We start from the raw sequence: 22,567 nt of genomic DNA, 5'->3' as shown, positions 1-22,567 counted from the left end.
GGGAAGTCCCGCCTTCCTCGGCGCGGCGGAAAGCCAATCGGCGACGGACCTTCGAGCGGAAGCGCCGCCCGCTGGCGGGAGGCCGCTGAGGTGTCGACGCCGCCGATTGGGCGAGAACGCTTGTCCATCTCCCTTTGCCCCCGCCCTCCCCCCCCGCCACGTTAGGGTGCGCCGGGGTTGGGTGGTGGTTCCCTGGGCCCGGCGGCGGTGAGGCAGGCAGGCAGGCAAGGCGGGCGGTCCACAGTCGTCGCTCGGCCAGGGAGGCCCAGCGGCGCCCCCCTCACCCCCCTCCCCGGCCATGGAGTCCTACGATATCATCGCCAACCAGCCCGTGGTCATTGACAACGTAAGCTTGCCAGGCCCGACGAGCAGCTGAGGGGAATAAAATAAAATAAATAAATAAATAAATAAAAAAGAGCCGCGCCCGGCGAGGCTGCAGCAACAGCGGCTGAGGAGGAGGACGAGGCGGTGGCCGGAGCTGGGTGGGGCCCAACAGCCCTGCTAGATAGGACCCGGGTCTTTGGCATGGAATGGAGGGGCTCTCCGGGGGGGGGAGTTGGGGTTTGTGAGGGGGGGGGCGGCAACGTTAAGCCAGGATGAGGAACCCCGAAACTTGGCTTGTTTGGGCCCAGCGGGTGGTTGTGGACCCCCCACCCCCACCCCCGGGATGAGGGAAGGCTGCGGGGTGATGATGATGATGATGGGAGAGGGAGGCCCTGGGATTAGTCAGCGGAATCGGGCAGCCCGTGCCTGGAAAGGAAAAAGGGGACTCTGGTTGTTCTTGCTGCTGTTATTATTATTATGATGATGATGATGATGATCTACTTTTATTCGTTAAAGGTGAAACTCGGGTCAACGGAGCGTTTAAAACTGTGTCGCAAATGGGCCGGGCTGGTGCTAATTATTATTATTTGCTTTATTCATTAAAGGTGAAACTCAGTCAACTGAACGTTTAAAGATGATGGTGATGATGATTTACACTAAATGACAGTATACACAGCAAATGAGATAACTATGCTGGATTTCGTATCACAGATCACTAGTTGTTTATTATTATTATCATTATTATCATCATTATTCATTAAAGGTGAAACTCAGTCAACTGAGTTTGTAAGCCGCCCTGAGTCTTCGGAGTCTTCGGAGAAGGGCGGGGTATAAATGTAAACAAAAAAAACCAAAAACTGAACATTGAAAAAGGCATCACAAGTACCATTGACTGGTGCTAATTATTATTATTTACTTTATTCATTAAAGATGAAACTCAGTCAACTGAACATTTAAAGATGATGATGATGATGATTTACACTAAATGACAGTATACACAGCAAATGAGATAACTGCTGGATTTCGTATCACAGATCACTAGTTGTTTATTATTATTATCATTATTCATTAAAGATGAAACTCAGTCAACTGAACATTGAAAAAGGCATCACAAATACCATTAACTGGTGCTAATGGTTGATACGGGTTGCTGTCAGCATCCTAGGTATCAACCAAGTACCACCACCTCCTCCTCCTCCTTATTTACTTTTACTCATTAAACATGAAACTCAAGTCAACTGAACATTCAAAAAGGCATCACAAGTACCATTGACTGGTGCTAATTATTATTATTTACTTTATTCATTAAAGATGAAACTCAAGTCAACTGAACATTCAAAAAGGCATCACAAGTACCATTGACTGGTGCTAATGGTTGATACGGGTTGCTGTCAGCATCCTAGGTATCAACCAAGTACCACCACCATCTCCTCCTCCTCCTCCTTTTCCTCCTCCTCCTCCTCCTTATTTACTTTTACTCATTAAACATGAAACTCAAGTCAACTGAACATTCAAAAAGGCATCACAAGTACCATTGACTGGTGCTAATTATTATTATTTACTTTATTCATTAAAGATGAAACTCAGTCAACTGAACATTTAAAAATTATTATTATTATCATCTTTATTCATTAAAGATTGAAACTCAGGCAACTGAACATTCAAAAAAGGCATCACAAATACCATTGACTGGTGCTAATGATTGATACGGGGTTGCTGCCAGCATCCTAGGTATCAACCAAGTACCTTCTTATTATTATCTACTTTTATTTATTAAACATGAAACTCAAGTCAACGGAGCGTTTAAAAATGTGTCGCAAATGGGATGGACTGACGCTGATGGTTGGTACGGGTTGCTGCCAGCTTCCTAGGTATCAACCAAGTAGCTTCTTTATTGTTATTGCTGTAAATAATAATAATAATTTTTAAATGTTCAGTTGACTTGAGTTTCACATTTAATGAATAAAGTCTATAGTAGTAGTAGTAGTAGTAGTAGTAATAATAATAATAATAATAATAATAATAATAATAATAATAATAATAATAATAATAATAATAATTAATAATAATAATTAATACCAGTCAGTGGTATTTGTGATGCCTTTTTGAATGTTCAGTTGACTGAGTTTCATGTTTAATGAATAAATATTCATCCAGATATTCAGGTTGGGTTTGGGATTTTTGTCTACCTATCGATAGGCAAATCTGTATTATTATTATTATTATTATTATTATTATTATTATTATTATTATTATTATTATTATTATTATTCCTCCTCCTCCTCCTCCTCCTCCTCCTCCTCCTCCTCCTCTTATTATTCTTCACACAATGAACCAGATGTTCATACTGAGTTTGGCATTTTTGTCTACCTGTAGAGTATAGGACAGGAGTCTCCAACCTTGGCAACTTTAAGACTTGTGGACTTCAACTCCCAGAGCTTTGCTGGGTGAGGAATTCTGGGAGTTGAAGTCCACAAGTCTTAAAGTTGCCAAGGTTGGAGACCCCTGCTCTATTTGTTATATGTAAGGTAAGTTAGCATTAGCTCCTGCATTGCAGATGAAAACATTTATGGTAAGCTCATGTAGTGGATTGTCTAGAACCGTGATGGCGAACTTATGGCACATGCGCCACAGGTGGCCCGCAACACCCTCTCTGTGGGCATGCAAGCTGTTACCCCAGTTCAGCTCTACCACGCATGCGCACATGCCTCCTGCTGGGCAGCTGGTTGTCAGGACTCTGCCACGTATGCACGGGGAGACGGGGCATGTGCAGGGTCACATCCACTCATGCGTGGGGAGGCAGGGGCACACACGCATGTGCGGGAATGGGTGCGTGGACGGGCCCTGCACCCACTGCATTTTGGGTTGGGTGCGCATGTGCGCATTTACGCACACACACGTGCACTTTGGGCACTCGGTCCAGAAAAGATTAGCCATCCCTGGTCTAGAATAACTATTGTTTGAAAGGGGTGCCTCTGTGTTTTCCTGATCCGTAGCTCAGTGGTTTAACCAATACATTACGCTGACCAATGACATAAAAACACGATAAGTTAATGCTGTTGTTTAATATAATGTAACTTTAAAATAAGCCTTCCTGAACTTCGGATAGGTCAGTGTTTCAGAATTCTGGCCAATGGGCTAAGGGTATTTTATTTTATAAGGGTCTATACCTTTAAAGGAATTAACACAAATATGTGTGATAGAATGACTTGGCATTTGAATAACTGCAGGAAATAAAGATGTGTCCAGATCTTAATTTAAATGCAGTTTTTGTAGGGTCCCTGAGTTGCAGACAATTGGATGATCTGCATGTGCTCTGAATCGCCTTTATCAACTAGCATCAAAGTCTACATTATAGTAAAGGTGGTATAATTAATGTTTAGCTCCCAGTAAAGTACTGACGTTGTTGCTAATACTATGAATATTGAACAGTCTTTCCTTTGACAATTAACAATAATATTAAAGTCTACATATTCCTGAGAGATGAGTTCAGATTAACTCTCGTTTTGGACGTAGGGAGTAAAACAGCATTTAGAATTCGTAGGGCGTGTCAAATTTTTCAACGTTCCAATTTCTGAACATTAGAAGTGCTCAAAAGTTGTGACCATGCCTTGGGGATTGTAAAGTTATTTGGGTTCCTTTAATATAATTTAGATGCGCTTGGTAAGTACACAAACATAACTTTTTCGCATTTTGTTTGTTTCGTTTGTAAAAAATAGAACATACGTGGCAACTCGACTAGCTTGAACGTAGTTTTTAAATTGGGATTTTTAAAAAAGGGGTTTAATTGAGGTTTTAAATTTGTATTTAAAAGTTTTAGGGCATCAATTGAATTTAACTGTCTATTCTTTTAGCTGTTTATATGTATTATATGTTTTCTGTTGTTTTTTGGCTGTGAACCGCCCTGAGTCTTTCGGGAGATGGGCGGTATACAAATACAATAAATAATAATAATAATAATAATAATAACTCAAAATCTACTGCTTTCTAATAAGACAGATAATCTGTCTTATTACTGCTTTCTTCAGTTTTGTATGTTGTCTGACTTTCAGTGTAATTCCTAGAAGAGAGCTTAAGTTAGGTCTGTTACAGATGCTTCAAACTTGAGTTATAGAAAGTTGCTTGTTGTACAATCAGGGTAAAGATCCGGTCCTTTTATATAGATGCTATGTTGGTACCCTCATGAGCTTCAAAGCATGTTTTTTTCAATTGAAACCAAAACCATCCACTCATGTTTTCTTCATTTTGCTGCAGCCTAAGAAGAAGGCGATGGCAAACTACTTCCCAAAACGTTGCTGAAGAACTGCAGGCTTTTATATATATATATAGAATAGAATAGAATTTTATTGGCCAAGTGTGATTGGACACACAAGGAATTTGTCTTGGTGCATATGCTCTCAGTGTACATAAAAGAAAAGATACGTTCATCAAGGTACAACATTTACAACACAATTGATGATCAATATATCAATATAAATCATAAGGATTGCCAGCAACAAGTTATAGTCATACAGTCATAAGTGGAAAGAGATTGGTGATGGGAACTATGAGAAGATTAATAGTAGTGCAGATTCAGTAAATAGTCTGACAGTGTTGAGGGGATTATTTGTTTAGCAGAGTGATGGCCTTCGGGAAAATACTGTTCTTGTGTCTAGTTGTTCTGGTGTGCAGTGCTCTATAGCGTCGTTTTGAGGGTAGGAGTTGAAACAGTTTATGTCCAGGATGTACTCACTTCTGTGACATACTGTATATATATGCATGTATGCATGTATGTATGTGTGTGTTTTCTGAGGTTTTCGCGGGTGTTTGTATGTTGTCTGACTTTCAGTGTAATTCCTAGAAGAGAGCTTAAGTTAGGTCTGTTACAGATGCTTCAAACTTGAGTTATAGAAAGTTGCTTGTTGTACAATCAGGGTAAAGATCCGGTCCTTTTATATAGATGCTATGTTGGTACCCTCATGAGCTTCAAAGCATGTTTTTTTCAATTGAAACCAAAACCATCCACTCATGTTTTATATATATATACAGTATGTCACAGAAGTGAGTACACCCCCTCACATTTTGTGAATATTTAAGTATATCTTTTCGTGTGACAACACTGAAGAAATGGCGCTTAGCTACAGTGTAAAGTAGTGAGTATACAGCTTGTATAACAGTGTAAATGTGCTGTCCCCTCAAAATAACGCAACACACAGGCATTCATGTGTAAACTGGTGGCAACAAAAGTGAGTACACCCCTAAGTGATAACTTCTGTGATATACTTTAGTGATGGCTAACCTTTTCTGGACCGAGCGCCCAAAATGTACCATATCTGTCATTGGTGATCATGTTGCCGATCTTATTTTTGTCAACAGCCAAAAATGAAAAAGTGCTGCTGAGTTTTGTCCAAACTAGATTTCGAAGCCACGATCATCATCTTCTGCCTGGACCTCGTTTGTCTTCGGTCTTTCCCTGCAGGATTAAGTGAAAGATGCCGTATTTTTCCGGGTGTCGCTTCACCTGTCCGGAGTCGATCTTTTTTTTTTGGATCTTTGATCTTCCGGAGGAGTGACTCAGCAAGTTAGTCAGTGTGATCCCTGTCACAGCCAGCCAAAGGGTCTCATGGTTACTTGATGGGCATTTAAAGCTTGCTGCTTCTGCTCCTGGGCAGTGGTCCAACCCGGCGTTTTTCCTGATTGATTGCAGGCTTCCGTGATCATGAGAATGCGGCTTCCCTTGTTCTTATTATCTCTTAATGTGGTACAGTCAAAGGCTGAACTTAGAATTAGCGCAGGGGTCTCCAACCTTGGCAACTTTAAGCCTGGCGGACTTCAACTCCCAGAATTCCCCAGCCAGCTTTGCTGGCTGGGGGATTCTGGGAGTTGAAGTCCACCAGGCTTAAAGTTGCCAAGGTTGGAGACCCCTGAATTAGCGTGTACTACAGGTAGTCCTCAACTTCAGAGTTACAGCAGCACTGAAAAAAGTGACTTAATGACCATTTTTCACACTTACGACCGTTGGCAGCATCCCCCTTGGTCTCAGGTGATGCTTGACAGCTGGTTCATGTTGATCACAGTTGCAGCGTCCCCGGGGTCACGTGATCACGTTTTGCGACATTTGGACAAGCAGCTTCAACAGGGAAGCCGGATTCATTGAACAAGCGTCTTACTCACGTAACAACTGCAGTGATGATGATGCACTGAACGAATGTGGCGAGAAAAGTCGTAAAATGGAGCAAAAACTTCATTTTACAAATTGCTCACCCTGAACAACCTAGTTTTTGGGCTCAATTGCGGTCGTACGTTGAGGACTACTTGTACGTATGTAGGACTTCTGCCACTACAGCTAACAAGGGATTATAGCTGTATAAAAGTTTAGATCTAGAAGAAATACCGTATTTTTCGGACTATAAGACACACTTCCTCCCCCCATCCCACCCCAAAAAAAAAATTGGGTGGAAATGTCAGTGCGTCTTATAGCGGCCCTGTTTTTGGCTTTCCGAAACCCCCACCCCTGAGCATCCCATTTTTGCCAAAAGCAGGCCATTTTGCCAAAAGCAGGCCATTTTGCCAAAAGCAGGCCATTTTGCCAAAAGCAGGCCTGCAGAGTGGTCCTGGGGGCCAGGGAAGGCAAAAAATGGACATGCAGAGGCCGAAAACTTTTGAGATGCTTAGACTCTAGAAAGAGTGCAGAGAAGAGCAACAAAGATGATTAGGGGACTGGAGGCTAAAACATATGAAGGAACGCTTGCAGGAACTGGGCGTGTCTAGTTTAGTAAAAAGAAGGACTAGGGGAGACAGGACAGCAGTCTTCCAATATCTCAGGGGCTGCCACAAAGAAGAGGGAGTCAAGCTATTCTCCAAAGCACCTGAGGGCAGGACAATAAGCAATGGGTGGAAACTAATCAAGGAGAGAAGCAACCTAGAACTAAGGAGAAATTTCCTGACAGTTAGAACAATAAGCAATGGGTGGAAACTAAACAAGGAGAGAAGCAACTTAGAACTAAGGAGAAATTTCCTGACAGTTAGAACAATTAATAAGTGGAACGACTTGCCTGCAGAAGTTATGAATGCTCCAACACTGGAAATCTTTAAGAAAATGTTGGATAACCATTTGTTTGAAGTGGTGTAGGGTTTCCTGCCTAGGCAGGGGGTTGGACTAGAAGGCCTCCAAGGTCCCTTCCAACTCTGTTGTTGTTGTTATTATTATTATTAGTAGTAGTATTTTTTTGTTTTTCTCTTCAAAATCTAGATGTGTCGTATACTCTGAAAAATATGGTACATACACAAGGCTCAAACATCTCAACTGCTTTGTCAGGGACAGTGTGTTTCTCCTTGGTCTCCAAGGAATACCTGAGCGGAAGACATTTAATCCGAAAAGAGAAGGAAAATCTCAGTGCCAGTTTTATGCCACTGAGCGACGTGTGGTGAACTTTTCTCTGCTACCCAATGTGTTTTGAACCAGAATGTCTTCTCCCTTGTTGATGAGTGCGTTTTCTGTTTTTTTCCCCTTCCATACAGGGTTCAGGAGTAGTTAAAGCTGGCTTTGCTGGAGATCAGATTCCAAAGTACTGCTTCCCAAACTAGTGAGTATCATGGCAAAACTCCTTGTCTTCGTAAGGTGTAAAATGTGGGGAACAAGAGGGGGGCTGGGTTAGGGTTGGTAAAGGGTCCCCCGGTATAATAGTAAAGGTAAAGGTTCTCTTCGCACTTATGTGCTAGTCGTTCCCGACTCTAGGGAACGGTGCTCATCTCCGTTTCAAAGCCGAAGAGCCAGCGCTGTCCGAAGACGTCTCCATGGTCATGTGGCCAGCAAGATTAAACGCCAAAGGCGCACGGAACGCTGTTCCCTTCCCACCAAAAGTGGTCCCTATTTTTCCACTTGCATTTTTGACGGGCTTTCGAACTGCTAGGTTGGCAGAAACTCGGACAAGTCACGGGAGCTCACCCCCTTACGCGGCACTAGGGATTCAAACCGCTGAACTGCTCACCTTTCGATCAACAAGCTCAGCATCTTAGCCACTGAGTCATGATGTCCCTTGTAATTAAACCGGTGTAATAGTATGTGGGAATTACCTTTGGAGACACAGCCAAGGGAACAGCTTGATAAAAGGCATCTGGGCCCACAGCAGAAATGTGGAGGGGTTGCAGAAACCCTCCCTAGTTTCTTGCGCTGTAAACGAGATGCCAGGAAAATCACCCTTTCTGATTTGCAAGATTCCATTAATGTAATTTTGCAATGAAGTTGAATTAGGTCGCCGTAATTGTATTTTTCTGTCTGGTGTGCCTCATAAGGTTGACACACGTTCATGTGCAGAGTGATAATTGCTCTCTTTCTTGTTAGTGTGGGCCGCCCGAAGCATGTCCGCGTTATGGCTGGAGCACTCGAAGGAGATCTCTTCATTGGACCGAAAGCAGAGGTAAAATCCCACCTACGGCACTTCTGGGATACCCTGTCCGATACCAAAGGTGGTACAGACTCAGAAAGGCCCCCAAACCCAGAGCCACCCAGTCTTGCCAGATTTCATTTGAACTCTGTTCCCCACCTAAAATGATAATTTGACTTGATTTTTCTTTTTATTAATTAAGAGTTTTGCTTATAGCAATAGCATTTAGACTTCTTGTGACCCAGGCCAAGTAGGTAGTAGGAAACTCAGTCAGTGTAAAAACAAACAAACTTTATTAGAGCAGCTGAGAATTAATTCGTTCTCAGTGCAGTCCAACTAAATTAAAGCAAATTCCTCAGTCCTATGACCAACCTTGGTCCAATTAGGCAAACTGCCAAAGGCCTTTCTTGGCAAAAGTTCAGAAGATACCAATACGAAACAAATGCAATAAGACAAAGCTATCATCGTTGTTTTCCGGCAAAGCCCAAACGCGGTTGATGGTCTTTTAAGCCTTTTGGGAGGGGCCAATCATCTCCTGGCTCCACTCCCAAGTCATCCTCTTTGCTTGAGCTGCTCTTGCCTTCTGGCAGCTCTTCTCATGCGTGTATTAGGAACAGGCTCCTCCTGATCATCTGCCTCGCTACTGTCAGTCTCTGGAGGCTCTGGAGTCTGCACATCAGTCCCCAATAGCCCTGGCTCCACCTCAGCCTCTGATGTAGAGCCCTCATCCGGGCCTTCCCCAGCCTCTAAGACTGGCCCACGCTCTTCCTCAACCCCATTGCTTCTCCGTTGCCAGCTCCGCAGGCTCCTGGTGGACCACAACTAGACTTATATACCACTTCATAATGCTTTTCAGCACTCTCTAAGCGATTTACCGAGTCAGCATGTTGCCCCCAACAATCCGGATCCTGATTTTACTAACCTTGGAAGGAGGGAAGGCTGAGTCAACCTGTCAGGATCAAACTTGCAATACTGCATTCTAACCACTGCGCCACCAATTGCTCTTATAAACAGAAAGAACTGATATATAGCTGGACGATGATTTATTCAACATATGTGTTGAACATATGTGTTTTAAGCTGTGCGTTTTAGAGAGGTTTGGTGTGTTTTGCAATAGGCCACTTTGAACTTTTCTCTTGCATCCATGTAGACAGGGGTTATATATTTTGGACATTATCTTTTCTCCCCACCTGAGAAGATTCACCTTCTGGCTTCTGGGTACCATCTTCTGCAGCAGAATTATTTCTCTTTCTCCTGTAGGAACACCGAGGGTTGTTATCCATCCGGTATCCCATGGAGCATGGCATTGTCCGGGACTGGAACGACATGGAGAGAATCTGGCAATACGTTTATTCCAAAGACCAGCTGCAGACATTTTCAGAAGAGGTAAAATACGTCATCCCTGCTCATGAGTTCAGGTGGAGATTTGTAACCACCTGTGTTTGTTTTTAAATGTTAATATTTTTTAGAAATGATGTGTGTAGGCCACAGCTGTCCAACCTTGGCAACTTTTAAGACTTGTGGACTTCAACTCCCAGAATTCCCCAGCCAGCATGTAGGCCTTTTTTGCATAAAAAGTTCCTAAATAACACAGCGCTGTGAAAAACGTGGTGTCAAGGTTCCGAGTAACACCCCCAACGAAAGAAAACTCTGAGACTTAAGTTTCCTCAAAGTTCCATTTTATTACAGATGTCATATTGGCACATCTGGGAAAACCTGAATCTGAAAGCTTCCAGGTTTTCCCCACCTAAAGGAAGGTCCAAATCCCTGTCCAACACCCACATGTCCATCACATGGTCCAATCCAAACACTATCCCAACTGGAGATGCCTCCTGACTCCAGCCTTCCAGGTGCAGGGCGAGACGTCCTTGACTCTCTGAGAAAGGAATGTTATTATGACTACATATCACCCATGCTCCACACAGTTCTTCCTCTCAATTTCCCACAGTAGTAAATGAGGGAGGTCTGAAGGCCCAATACAAAAGATGGCTTCCAGGCATGATACGTGGTTTAATCGAGAGGCCCTTAACATTCAATGCTGCACATCACATCGTGTCCTTAGGGAAGTGAATAGAATTCGCTTTGCGGCCATTTGAGTGGCTTCATACTGGATTGGGGGCAGTGCCTTTTCAGTGCCTGGGTGGGATGTCCGATGGGAAAAGGGGCTTGTAAACATTCCATCCGTTTTGGGGACATTGATGTGGACCCTCGTGTTTTCCTTCCAGCATCCTGTTCTCTTGACAGAAGCCCCCCTAAACCCTAGCAAAAACCGGGAAAAGGCTGCAGAAGTTTTCTTTGAGACTTTCAACGTCCCTGCTCTCTTCATCTCCATGCAAGCTGTCCTCAGTCTGTAAGTGTCCAAGTAAAAAATTCTGGGCCATCCAGGCCATGTTTGTTGTCGTCCCCCCACCCCCCACCCCCCAAAAAAAGGCAACTGGACTTTCTTGGGTTTCTTTTTCTTGAAAACATTTTGCTTCTCATCCAGGAAGGTTTTTGGATGAGAAGCCAAATGTTTTCAAGGAAAACACCAAGGAAAATCCAGTTGCCATTTTGGAAAAGCACCTTTGGTATCTCAGTCTGTAAGTTTCCAATTGCTGGAAGTGGAGGTTGGCTGGATGGGAAGTGACCTACCACCCCTGGGCTCCAGTTACGCTTGACTTTGTATGTTCTATTAAAAAGAATTTCAACGACAGAGCTCTTGGAAAGGGGCCTGTGTCTCGGTAGGAAATTCATTAAATTTAATTAAAGGTAGGTGCCACCCAACAACTCTAGGCAGCTCGCAGTATTACAAACAGTGAACACACAGCATGAGGAACAAAAAGCAAAAATACAAAGAGTACTTCGGTTATGTTGTGACCCAGGCCCAAGTAGGTAGTTGGAAACTCAGTCAGTGAAAAAACAAACTTTATTCAAACAGCTGAGAATTACTTCATTCCCAGCGTCATTTAACTCAAATTAAAACAAATTCCTCCCAGTACAAATTCCTCAGTCCTATCGCAAACCTTGGTCCAGTTAGGCAAACTGTCAAAGGCCTTTCTTGGCAAACGTTCAGAAGTCACAAAAATAAATGTAAGACGTAGATGAAGCAGAAGACACAGCTACAATGTTGTTCTCCATCAAAGCCCAAATGCTGTTGCTGGTCTGTTTTAAGCCTTATGGGAGGGGCCAATCATCTCTTGGCTTTACTCCTGAGTTGTCCTCTCTGCTTGAGCTGCTCTTGCCTTCTGGCAGCTCTTCTCATGCGTGCATTAGGAACAGGCTCCTCCTGTTCCTCTGCCTCACTACTGTCAGCCTCTGGAGGCTCCGGAGTCCGCACCTCACTTCCCGATGGCCCTGGCCTCACCTCAGCCTCATTGCAGTCCGACTCCGTTGCCAGCTCTGCAGGCTGCTGGCGGACCACAGCAGGTTAGGACTAGTTGGTCAGTGACCAAAGTTATGACGGCATTGAACAAGTGGGACTTAAAAGTGGTCCTTGAGGATTGAGACTAAATTGATTTTGAATTTAAAGCAGCAGCAAGACTGTTGATTGGACAATACTGGAAGAAAGAAGAGGTACCTACAATAGAAGAATGGATACTGAAAGTCATTAATTTGGCTGAGATGGCTAAAATCTCAGCGTTTTTAAAAGACAATACGCAGGAAAGATATTTAATTGAATGGAAAAAATGGATTGATTATCTACAAAACAGATATCAGATTAAGAAATATCAGATTGCCTTTGAATAATTAGAAAGTTATTTTATGTAATGGGGAGGGGGTTGGGAGATGAAAAGCTTTGGATGAGGTTAATTGGATTGGAAGGGAAAATTTTATTCTATGTTTGGTTTATGTATAACAATACCTTGTAGTTGACCGAAGCGGGGGAAGGAGGGGAAGGGTGTTTTTGGGAGGAGGGGGAAAAGGAAAATGTCTTTGTTTTTTAAAACTCTTTTCAATAAAAAAAAAAAAAAGTGGTCCTTGAACTTCCAGCCATTGAAAATATGAGTTCCATTCTTTTCATTACACTATAGAGAGTCCTCTACTTACAAACAGTTCGTTTAGTGACTGTTACACTGGCGCTGAAAAAAAGTGACCTCTGACAGCAGCACCCCCCCCCCCCCAATGGTCATGCAATCAAAATTTGGACGCTTGGCTACTGACTCACATGACAGTTGCAGTGCCCTGAAATCACGTGATCCCCTTTTGCGACCTTCCGGGAAGCCAAGTCCAGTTTCACTTAGCAACCACGTTACTCACTTAACAGCTGCAGCGATTCGCTTAACAGCGGTGGCAAAAAGGTTGTAAAAAAACGGGGCAAAAAATCACTTGGGGCCCGCCCGTCCTGCAAATGCATTGTTTTTAGGAATTGTCTCGTGATGTGAAGGAATAACAGATCCTGAAAGAAACTTGAGTCAGGCCTGGACTTTGTCCACTTGATCCCTTAGCCCTGTGATGACCAACCTATGACACACATGCCACAGGTGGCACATCGGGCCATATCGGTGGGCGCGAAAGCTCAGCTCCGGCGCGTACGCGCATACCAGCTAGCTGATTTTGGGGCCTTTTGGACCTACCAGAAGTAGGGAAAGAGGCTGTTTCCGGCCTCCGGAGGGCTCCCGGAGTGGGAGGGAGGCCATTTTTGCCCTGCCCAGGCTCCTAGAGAGGCTCTAGAGCCTGGGGAGAGCAAAAAACGGACCTACCAGGCCATCATGTGCCAAAAGTGGGGGGAGTGGGGGGGTTGCACCCACATGCACAGGAGGCATAAAATTATGGGTGTGGGCACGCGTGTGCGTGACACACACACACACACCCGCACTTCCCCCGCTTTTGGCACACAATGGCAAAAAAGTTAGCCACCACTGCCTTAGCCTAATGCAGGGGTCCCCAACCCCCGGTCCATGGACTGGCGCTGGGCAGCGGCATGCCAGAAACCGGGCCATGCAAACAAGCAAAGCCCGATTCAGGAGGATGCAGGCAACATGCGAAACCACGCCTCCTCCGGTCCGTGGACCAAAATCTCCACGGAACCGGTCCCCGGTGCTCAAAAGGTTGATTGCCGCTGGGCTAATGCATTGACCACCCCATCTCCCTCTGCCTTCTTCCAGTTACGCCACAGGCCGCACCACGGGAGTCGTGCTCGATGCAGGTGATGGCGTGACGCACGCGGTGCCCATCTACGAGGGCTTTGCCATGCCTCACTCCATTATGCGGGTCGACATCGCCGGGCGGGATGTGTCCCGTTACCTCCGCTTGCTGCTACGGAAAGAGGGCTATGACTTCCACACCTCGGCCGAGTTTGAAGTGGTCAAGACAATAAAAGAGGTAAGGCCCAGGGAGAGTGGTTGTCCCAAAGGTGCTTTTCCAGGAGGCAACTGGACTTTATAGCAATAGCAATAGCACTTATATACCGCTTTATACTGCTTTCCAGCCCTCTCTAAGCGGTTTACAGAGTCAGCCTCTTGCCCCTCAACAATCTGGGTCCCCATTTTACTGACCTTGGAAGGACAAAAGGCTGAGTCGACCTTGAGCCAGTCAGGATCAAACTGCTGGCAGTGGGCAGAGGGAGGGAGGGAAGTAACGAAGGAAGGAAGGAGGAATAGCAATAGCACTTAGACTTATATACCACTTCACAGTGCTTTACAACCCTCTCTAAGCGGTTTGCAGAGTCAGCCTCTTGCCCCCAACCATCTGGGTCCTCATTTTACCCACCTCGAAAGGACGGAAGGCTGAGTCGACCTCGAGCCTGGTGAGATTCGATCTGTCAAACTGCTGGCAGCCGGTGATCAGCAGAAATAGCCTGCAGTACTGCACTCTAACCACTGCGCCACCCGCAGCTCATCTTGTTTTCTTGGTTTTTCCTTTGAAGACATTTCGCTTCTTCTCCAAGAAGCTTCTTCAGCTCCTTGATGGTGGGGAATGGAAGCATTTATGCTCCTTGCAGATGGCTGTCCATTTGCATTCTTTTAGAACAGGGGTGTCAAATTTGATTCCATTGAAGGCCGCATCAGGGTTGTGTTTGACCTTGGGGTGAGGGGTGGAGGCGGCATGGCCAGCTCAACATCACTCGTGTCAGGGTCGCCTGTGGAGGCTGAGCACTCTGCCAGCGAAAACGGAGCTCTTTTTTTTTTTTATTTGAATTTATATCCCGCCCTTCTCCGAAGACTCAGATTTACAATGTGTTAAGCAATAGTCTTCCTCCATTTGTATATTATATACAAAGTCAACTTAATTGCCCCAATAATCTGGGACCTCATTTTACCTACCTTATAAAGGATGGAAGGCTGAGTCAACCTTGGGCCTGGTGGGACTTGAACCTGCAGTAAGTGCAAGCAGCTGTGTTAATAACAGACAGACTTAGTCCGTTGAGCCACCAGAGGCCCTTTTGCTGGCAGATGTACCGTGGGCCTGTCCTTCGCTGTTTCCAGGGCAGCCTGGTGGGCCAGCTCTAAGCACCCTGCAGGCCTTGAATTTGACACCCCTGTTTTAAAGGGTCATGTGAAGCGCTTGGAAGATTACTTGTCTCCTCAGGGTCACCTGAGTGGTGCAAATGGTTCCTGTAGCCTGCCATTTTTTCCTCTGGAGATCCCTTCCTACCCCCACACCGTTCGAAGGGGGTTCTTCCCAAATTGTATAGCTAAACATTCTGTAGAGATTCGCCGTCATCCAGGCCAGGGTTGCTCCAAAGGTCCATTTTCAGGAGGGCAACTGGACTTTCTTTGGATTTTTGTTTTGAAGAAGTTTCGCTTCCTCAGCTCTGACTGGATGGAAAGGAAGGATTTATACTCCTTGCAGACAGCTGGTCATTTGCATCCTTTTAGAGAGTCGTTGAGGCCTCTTAGAGGTTTATCTGTGTCCTCAGGATCACCTGAGTGGTGCAAATGGTTCCTGTAGCCTGCCATTTTTTCCACTGGAAATCCATTCCTATTCCCACACCCTTCAAAAGGTGTTCATCCCAAATTGCATAGCTAAAGGTCTGTAGAGATTCTCCGTCATCCAAGTCACGGTTGTCCCAAAGGTGCTTTTTCAAGAGGCAACTGGACTTCCTTGTTTTTTTTCTTTTGAAGAGGTTTCGCTTCTCATCCAGGAAGCTTCTTCAGCTCTGACAGGATGGTGGGGAATGGAAGGATCCAGGGAGAAGGGGATATACGTGGATTTATGGGGGCTCTTTGCCCTCACTGCAGTTGGGACAGGGGTGCCCTGTTGTGTGCTGATAAATGGAAGCGTTCAGCTGGAAGTGGCGTTAAACTGGCGACCGTGGTTTCCAATTTGTCTTGGAAATGCTGTTCAGCAAGAGGCTTCTTTGAAGGGTCCATCAGACGCTGAAGTAGGCAGAAGCTGTTTCTGACTTTCAAAGCGGCTGCCTTCAGCGAGCGGAATGCCTGCCGTGGAAGCTTCAAAGAACTCCTTGCCTGAGAAGTGGCTTTGCTGCGTCACGCGGAAGGGAACACAAGCAGCCCTGTTGATTGGAGTAGTGGGGCTTCTTCAGTAACCAGCATGTGGTGTCTGTGAAATAAGATAAAATACATACAAAACAACTGAGAACTTCAGAGCCACACCGTTTAACAGCTTAACAGAATTGGAAGGGACCTTCGAGGTCATCTACAACCCCCCGCCCAAGCAGGAGACCCTACACCATTCCTGACAGATGGCAGTCCAGTCTCTTCTTGAAATCCTCCAGGGATGAAGCTCCCACAACTTCTGAAGGCAACTTCTGTTCCATTGGTTGGATTGTTCTCACTGTCAGAAAATTTCCCCTTATTTCCAGGTAGAATCTCTCCTTGATCAGTTTCCATCCATTATTCCTTGTCTGGCCTTTGGAAAACAGTTTGACCCCCTCCTCTCTGTGGCAGCCCCTCAAATATTGGAAGACTGCTATCCTGTCTCCCCTGGTCCTTCTCTGCCCTGGACTAGCCGTGCCCAGTTCAGTTTCAAAATGAGCAACCCCAGCATGAGATGGTTCAAGGTCTTGCCTGGTGCCCATGGTCAAGTGAAGGAGGAGTGGCTTAACTGACCCTCCAGGAAGGACCTACGAGGAGCTTCTCTTCTACCTGGTGGCTTCCAGGGCCAGTTCAGGTGGTTCACCTGTTTCCTTCCTCCCTACAGAGAGCTTGCTACCTGTCCATCAACCCTCAGAAGGATGAAGCCCTAGAGACAGAGAAAGTGCAGTACACGCTGCCCGACGGAAGCACTTTAGATGTAAGTTCCTAAACTAAACAACGTGTGTTGTTTCTGGGATGTGAAACCTATTTCAGTGTGTAAGAGAAGCACTGTGATGATCAAAGCTTTAGGAGTTCCTAGCTGTGCATCAGAGACTGGTTAATTCAGCCATATTTGGTAAGGAGAGGGGGAGGAGCCTTCCCGCCAGCTTACGAATGTTGTGGCCAAGCAGTCCTGCTGTAGCAGAGTTGACCTGGTGGCTTTTTTCGGACAGGTTGGCCCAGCCCGATTCCGAGCTCCTGAGCTGCTTTTCCAGCCGGACCTAATAGGAGACGAAAGCGAAGGGATCCACGAAGTGCTGGTGTTCGCCATCCAGAAATCTGATATGGACCTGAGGCGGACGCTGTTTGGGAACATCGTCCTATCTGGAGGATCGACACTCTTTAAAGGTACTCAGTTGATGTAGAGGCGCTACGTTCCACTTGTAACAAATAATAGGTAACAGGACCATAGAGTTGGAAGGGACCTTGGAGGTCCTCTAGTCTAGGGGTCTCCAACCTTGGCAGCTTTAAGACTTGTGGACTCCAACTCCCAGAATTCTTCAGCCAGCTTTTGTTCTGTCAGAAAATTCCTCCTTATTTCTTGGTTGCATCTCTCCTTGTTCAGTTTCCATCCATTATTCCTTGTCTGGCCTTCAGGTGCTTTGGAGAATAGTTGATCCCCCCCCCTCTCTGTGGCAGCCCCTCAAATACTGGAACACTGCTATCCTGTCTCCCCTGGTCCGTCTCTTCATTAGACTGGCCATGCCCATTCATTGTATGTTTTAGTCTCCAGACCTTTGATCATCTTAGATAGATTCAGATTAACAGAGTTGGAAGGGACCTTGTAAGTCATCTAGTCCAACCCCCAGCCCAAGCAGAAGACCCTACACCATTTCTGACAGATGGCAGTGCAGTCTCTTCTTGAAAGCCTCCAGTGATGAAGCTCCCACAACTTCTGATGGCAACTTCTGTTCTATGGGTTGATTGTTCTCACTGTCAGGAAATTCCTCCTTATTTCCAGGTTGAATCTCTCCTTGGTCAGTTTCCATCCATTATTCACTTCCCACTCCCCCTTTTCCCCTCCATTCATGCCAATGTTAATGCCAGGGTATTAAACTTGCTTTCTCAACTCTTAAGGTTTCGGCGACCGACTGCTCAACGAAGTTAAGAAACTCGCTCCGAAGGACGTCAAGATCAAGGTAAATGGATGGGGGGAAAGTGCTACCTTCCAGCCCTAATTCCATTCACTGTTGTTGTTTTTTTTAAAAAATAACCCGCCATCCTGGATGAAAGATGAATTTTGATGTCTCTGTGACTATGAAACACTTTGGTTTTTTTTTAATGTGGCAGTTTCCCCAGGGACTGTTCCTCTCCTTCCCTCTGTCCCTCCCTCCCTCTTGAAATATTTACCTAAAAAGTATGCCCAATTGTGCTTTCTACTTTGTGACTGGCAAGGACAGTCCTTGCACTTAGTTTGCAAATGGGATCCACCTTGAAAAAACACGTTGCGGTCAAATATCAGAAAAACAATTGATTTGAAACAAAAGGGTTTAATTTGGTGGAAGTAATGAGAGAAGGAAAAAAACCGATTAAGGATTAGGATTTAGGGCGAAGGGTAAGACTAGCTATAAAATAGAAATAAAGACAAGAAAATAAGAATTAGAAAGAAAGAATATTATAGCAAAAAGTGAAACACATAAAATATGTTAGAAGATAACCAAAAGTTATATAAATTTGGAACTTGGCCAATACTCTGTTCAAAAAAATTCATTGTATGCTTGTGTGTGTTTGTTAAAAAAAAAACTTTTTCAAAAAAAAAGAGAGAAAATACATGTTCCAAATTTCCCAGATCTTGGAAAAATCTCAGTGGAGAAAACCAATATTTTATTTCATTTTATTCATCAAAACAGGTTTCTATAGCTGCTGAACTCACACAAGGATTACGGGCAGTGTGTAACATTAAAAACCCACACAGTTAAAACCCCTCCCTTTGTAAACAGCCCAGGGGTGGGGGGGGTGCGGAGCTGTGAATAAAGTGGGGGGGAGCTTTATCCCATGATATTGAAGAAAAGCCATTCTGGGCCAGGCGCTTCAGCATTTTACAACTATTGCACAGAATCAAATAGCTCTCGAAGCCACTGAGGAACATTCTGCGTACTCCTCGACTTACAACCCAAATTCAGCCCCCAAATTCCCGCTGCTAAGCGAGACAGTTGTTCAGTGAACTTTGACCCATTTTCGCGGCCTTTCTTCCACCGCGGTTGTTAAGTGAACCTCTCTTTCCCTATTACTTGTTAGAAGGTCGCAAAAGGGGCTCACGTGACACACACCCCCCCCATGTACATCGCAAGCGTCATAAGTACATGCTAGTTGTGCCAAGCACCCGAATTTTGATCACGTCATTGTAGGGCTGCCACGATGGTCGCAAGTTGTGAAAAACGGTCGCAATTCACTTTTTAGTCCCGTTGTAACTTCAAACGAAGGGCTGTAAGTCGAGATCTACCTGTGTTCCTTTTTGCCTGGAGGGTGCAGACTCCCAAGATACAACCTTAGATCTCTGAGCTTTCTAAGGAGGAGCCTTTTGGGGTTGCTTTGAGAAGGGGGCCTCGTTGCAGCTGCCTTGCAGGATCCAATCTGGGTCGTTCACCTGGACCAGAGGTGTAATCCTCTGAGCTTTCGGGCTCTCGCTGGAGCCCATCCTCAGCGAACTTCTCTCCATTTTGATTTGGGCTATTCCGCGCATCGTACTTAGGTAGTTCCCAGCGGGGTGTAACTTCCTGTTGGTTTATTGGTGTGTTGACGTAGCTGGCTCATTTGGGAGGATTGTTGTGTATAGCTGAAGGCAGCCTCTGGGCTTGCCTAGAATAGAATAAGAATTAGAATTAGAATAGAATAACAGAGTTGGAAGGGACTTTGGAGGTCTTCTAGTCCTACCCCCTGCTCAGGCAGGAAATCGTAGACCATTTCAGACAAATGGTTGTCCAATCTCTTCTTAAAAACTTCCAGTGTTGCAACATTTACAACTTCTGGAGGCCAGTTGTTCCACTGATTAATTGTTCTAACAGTCAGGAAATTTCTCCTTCGTTCTAGTTTGCTTCTCTCCTTGATTGGTTTTCACCCATTGCTTCTTGTTCTACTCTCAGGTGTTTTGGAGAACAGCCCGACTCCCTCTTCTTTGTGGCAGCCCCTGAGACATTGGAAGACTGCTATCATGTCTCCCCTCGTCCTTCTTTTCATTGAACTAGACATATCCAATTCCTGCAACTGTTCTTCATATGTTTTAGCCTCCAGTCCCCTAATCATCTTTGTTGCTCTTCTAGAGTCTCCACATCTTTTTTACATCGTGGCGACCAAAACTGAATGCAATATTCCAAGTGTGGCCTTACCAAGGCATTATAAAGTGGTATTAACGCTTCACGTGAATTTGATTCTATCCCTCTGTCTAAGCATGCTTCTGTGTTCCTCTTTCCAGATTTCGGCTCCTCAGGAGAGATTATACTCAACGTGGATTGGGTAAGAATTGGGAAGAATCCCCTTCCTCTCCCTACGCGGTTTCCACCTGGAGCCCCAGTGTACTAGCCACGTTTTATAATGACTTAGCTTTCCTGAACAGGAATGTGGTTGATTTGATTTTTCATTTAGTGCCTTTTGCAAATTCCGCCGTTGTGCTTAATTATTCAGCAAACCATGTTCAGGTCTAGTTTGTGAATCCAATCTTCTGCTAGACAAACCATGGTTGGATCAGTTCACACAACACCTTAAACCAGAGATTCTCAAATTGGGGAAGAGGAATAAACTGGATTGGGTTTGTAAAGACTTGAGCACTAGAAGAATGCAGTCTGGGTTTTCCTCAAATTAAGCCAAGACCTTTACTTTTGTCTCATTGCCAAACCTAGATTGCTGTCAGAATTCGCTCTCATTGGGCCCAGAGGAGCTGACAGCAGAATCTGAATTTTGAATTTTTGTAAGGAGCAGATATTGATTCAAAATAAATGTAGACCGAGAGAGAAGAGTAGCTGTCCCAAATACAAAACCTAATTTTAGCATTTAAAAAAAAAAAAATCAAGGAAACTCATCCTTCCTGCTAAGAAATAAACTTGGCATTTGGATTGGTCTTTTTTCCAACGAAAATAAAACTTTATTTTATAAAGTTACAAAACTCTTATTAATATTTCATTGCTAAAATATAAGTGATACATTGTGTTCTTCAAATATCTCAAGCTCAGCCCCAGCAAGTCATTGCTGTGGCTTAATATGCGGGCGAGAGAGTCATGCATTCATTGTTTTAAGGGATGATGGCAGTTCATCATTGATTCTCCTCTTGTCTTCTCCCCCAGGGGCTCCATCCTGGCCTCGCTGGACACGTTCAAGAAGATGTGGGTCTCCAAGAAGGAATACGAGGAGGACGGCTCGAGGGCCATTCATCGAAAGACATTCTAGGGCAGGGGCAGGGGTGGCAGCAGCAGGAAGCAGCAGTTGGGGTCTTGTCTCTTTTCTCGTAATCCTTTCTTGTCCAGGGCTGCTCTTTTCCTTCCTCCCCTTTTCCTTCCTTCCTTCCTTCCTTCCTTCCTTCCTTCCTTCCTTCCTTCCTTCCTTCCTTCCTTCCCTTTTCCTTCCTTCCTTCCTTCCTTCCTTCCTTCCTTCCTTCCTTCCTTCCTTCCTTCCTTCCTTCCTTCCTTCCTTCCTTCCTTCCTTCCTTCCTTCCTTCCTTCCTTCCTTCCTTCCTTCCTTCCTTCCTTCCTTTCCTTCCTTCCTTCCTTCCTTCCTTCCTTCCTTCCTTCCTTCCTTCCTTCCTTCCTTCCTTCCTTCCTTCCTTCCTTCCTTCCTTCCTTCCTTCCTTCCTTCCTTCCTTCCTTCCTTCCTTCCCTTTTCCTTCCTTCCTTCCTTCCTTTTTCCTTCCTTCCTTTTTCCTTCTTTCCTTCCTTCCCTTTCTATCCCCCCCCCACTTCTCTCTCTTAAGTACCCCTAAATGCATGTTGCTAGCATGCACCTCCCTGGGAGGAGGTGTTGCTCTTTCGAGGCCTTGTTTGGGGGGTAGGTGGGGTGGGGGAGGGTCCTCGCCACCTTGACCTGGGAGGGATTTTTGAAGCCCCTTCCCACCTCCCGATTCCCCTCTTTAGCTTTGTCCCAGTGCTCGCCTTGGGCTACAAGCGAGGAGGAAGGCTGCCCTCTTGGCAAGGAAGGGAACCTGACCTCCCACCTTCCTAGCCATCCGCACATCCGACGCCTCTCTGGAGGAACCAGGAATGTCCATGCCTCCAGTCAAAACAAAACAAAAGCCAGAAAGCTCTTGGGGAAGACGGCATCTTACAGCTGCTGCCCTGCTTTGCCACCTCTTGTCAACTCCACCAGCCCCCTCCCCCCCCTCCCCCCCCCCCCCCCGATCTCGGGGCAAAGCAAGAGACATCAAAAACCTTCTTCAGGCTGCCCCTTAAAAAAATGCTTCGGTCCTTTCATCATCACCCTGAGGACCAACCAAGGGGTCTCTGAGAGCAGAGCGATGGTGGCCTCGACATCAGCCCAGCTCCTTCCCTCTGGGAAGCCCCTTCTCCCCCAGTCCAGCCCCCATTCCTGACATTTAAGAAATAAGGAGAGGGTGTTTGAACGCCCCTTGGAGAACAGGGCCTGGGTTGAGAGTCACGTCTTTCCTCCGAGTTTGGGATCAGCTCCAAGTTGGAGATGACAGAAGCCAAGCCAGAG

General features: G+C 45.4%; 1 protein-coding gene across 1 annotated transcript; it reads left to right on the top strand.

Annotated features, from left to right (window-relative positions):
- The first annotated feature begins 160 nt into the window (after positions 1–160).
- On the top strand, positions 161–21,521 carry ACTR1B (actin related protein 1B). The gene is made up of 11 exons (XM_058194665.1): positions 161–346; positions 7,825–7,889; positions 8,648–8,723; positions 9,951–10,076; positions 10,916–11,040; positions 13,775–13,991; positions 16,773–16,865; positions 17,101–17,275; positions 18,005–18,066; positions 20,340–20,380; positions 21,205–21,521. The coding sequence occupies exons 1-11, from the start codon at positions 299–301 to the stop codon at positions 21,305–21,307; spliced, it is 1,131 nt and encodes a 376-aa protein (XP_058050648.1). The 5' UTR covers positions 161–298; the 3' UTR covers positions 21,308–21,521.
- The last annotated feature ends 1,046 nt before the right edge of the window (positions 21,522–22,567 follow it).

Source organism: Ahaetulla prasina, chromosome 9 (genome assembly GCF_028640845.1).
Source record: "Ahaetulla prasina isolate Xishuangbanna chromosome 9, ASM2864084v1, whole genome shotgun sequence".
Taxonomy (NCBI): Eukaryota; Metazoa; Chordata; class Lepidosauria; order Squamata; family Colubridae; genus Ahaetulla; species Ahaetulla prasina.
This window is presented reverse-complemented; position numbering and strand designations above follow the sequence as displayed.